Source organism: Austrofundulus limnaeus, unplaced genomic scaffold (assembly GCF_001266775.1).
Source record: "Austrofundulus limnaeus strain Quisiro unplaced genomic scaffold, Austrofundulus_limnaeus-1.0 Scaffold53, whole genome shotgun sequence".
NCBI lineage: Eukaryota > Metazoa > Chordata > Actinopteri > Cyprinodontiformes > Rivulidae > Austrofundulus > Austrofundulus limnaeus.
In genome coordinates, this window is record NW_013952455.1 from 139,477 (window position 1) to 141,667 (window position 2,191).

A 2,191-nucleotide genomic window follows, 5' to 3' on the forward strand; every position below is an offset into this window, starting at 1 on the left:
CCACGCATGGAAGTATGTCATGTGCTGATATTTTAACACAGTGCAGCCACGCAACATCAATGTCGATTTCACGAACTTGTGGCGACACATCCTGTTTTGGTAACCGGATATTTCAAAATAAAAGTCAGATTTAATTTGGTTCATATACAAAACAAACTTTTGAGTGGGAACGCAAAATAATTTTGCGAGGGAACACAAACATTTGCGAGGAAACGCAAAAGTATTGCAAGGTAACGCAATAGTATTGCGTGCGAACACAAAAAAAAACATCTCCCATGTCCCCTCGCGGACTCCGTGTAAATATGTTATTTTTCTATTCTGCTAAAAGTTGTTTGTGATACATAAAAATATCTAATGACTTTTTTTTAATTGTTTTTTTACATTTTTCACTAGCATGACATCATGTTATTGACACAATGATTTTGGGGATGATGATGATGATGATGATGATGATGGTTGCCACTTTCAAACTAAAACACAAAGAGTCATGGCTAATAAAAGCTATAATGTGTGACAATAAATGTATATTTTTGATTAGTTTGTTGTTCTTCACAATATAGAACAATCAAAGCTGATGTTTACTGAATTAGTTTTGGAGCTAATGCTTTATATTTTATTAGTTCGGGAGCTAGCATCATATAGTCGCCATATATACACATTAGTTCAGGAGCTAAAGAAAAGCTAAAAGGCTAAAACTGAGGTGAGCCTTCAGTGAAGCAGCTCTGTTGTCCTCCATCATTTTCTGTTTCAGGCCGAGTCATTTCTACATTTCGGGTTTATTTTTTCAGTCCATATTTAAAACTCTTTTAAAAACACATTTCTATTTCCCTGCTTTTGCCACAGCCTGGTACTTATTTTAGTTTGTTTTACTCCTATTTTATTGTTTTTAATGTTTTTGATTTTACATGTACAGCACTTTAATACAGTTGTGGTTGTTTTAATAGAGCTTAATAAATACAGTAGTAGCAGCTAAAAGGGCTGAACATCAGGTGTTGTCCAAAATTTGACATTCAAGCTAGATTGAGCTCACACCGGTGAGCATAATCATTTTCCCAGAATGCTTTGCAGCCTAAATAACAAGGCAACGTCCGTGTGACAGTATATTTTTTTGATTAACAGCCTACAGTATTTTTACCTTGTGGTTTTCATAGTTGAAGTAAATTTTTATCAAATAATGTCCAATGTTACAACTAGTCAGAGTTCCCTTTAAAGAAAAGTTAAGGACAACAGGGAATGATTAACATGTTATCTAGGACATAATGAGTGACCAGATGAAGATAAAGCTAGGAGGAAAAAGACTCACCTTTTAGCTGAAGCTGGAGATTTGGCAACAATGACAGCATTTCTGTAGTCTGGGATCTGAAGGTTTACAAAAAGTTAAAATCTTAAGAGCCAGACCATGAAAGGAAGAAACATTTCTTTTTCACAATAACCTAACTGCATGTGTTATTTATCTCTCACCACCCTGTAAGATGGGCAGTCATGTCATTGCTTGTGTTTGTTCTGTTAGCAAAATATCTCATGAACCACTGAACTGATTGTAATGGACCTCTCAGAACGTAATCAATTTACCTCTACAACATATTGACCTTTAAAGCTGAACAGATTCAAGATGGCTGCCACAGCTAATCAACCTTAGCAAAAAATAAAAATGGCCGTACCTTCGTTGTTTTGCTGTGGTAGTAGTTGGGAGTCATCCACATGAGTGCAACTCATTGTGGAAGATCTTTGGTTAAAACTTTGTCAGGTAATGCAGTGGGTGTTTTGTGCTCTTTTGAAGGCGCCAACTTCATTTTAGCTTTAACATTTATTTTTAGGGTGAAGTTAACATTCACTGAAGGAATGCATACTGCCCACTGCCAAATGAACACTCTGTGTTCTATTAGCACTCAATATACATGACGGGCATCAGTCTCAGGTGTGGGTGAGTTTTATCAATAGTTGTGTTTGTTAAAATCTCATTTTGAATTCAACTAATAAAGTTTATCAGTTTGAATAACAAAGTTTATCAGTTTGAACATAAAGATTTTAACTTTGCAATGTTCAACTGAATATAGTTTGAAAGGGATTTGCAAATCATTGTATTCTGATTTTATTTACAGCGGGTAAAATAAGTATTGAACACGTCATCATTTTTCTCAGTAAATATATTACTAGAGGTGCTAATGACATTAAATTTTCACCAGATGTT

At 34.9% G+C, this 2,191-nt stretch overlaps 1 protein-coding gene across 1 annotated transcript in view; it reads right to left on the reverse strand.

The window, feature by feature from the left end:
* prpsap2 (phosphoribosyl pyrophosphate synthetase-associated protein 2) overlaps positions 1-2,191 on the reverse strand; it is a 21,900-nt gene that overhangs the window by 3,958 nt on the left and 15,751 nt on the right. The window contains exon 7 of the mRNA XM_014008811.1: positions 1,304-1,359. Coding sequence (XP_013864265.1) covers positions 1,304-1,359 — 56 coding nt within the window. The remainder of the gene's footprint in view (positions 1-1,303; positions 1,360-2,191) is intronic.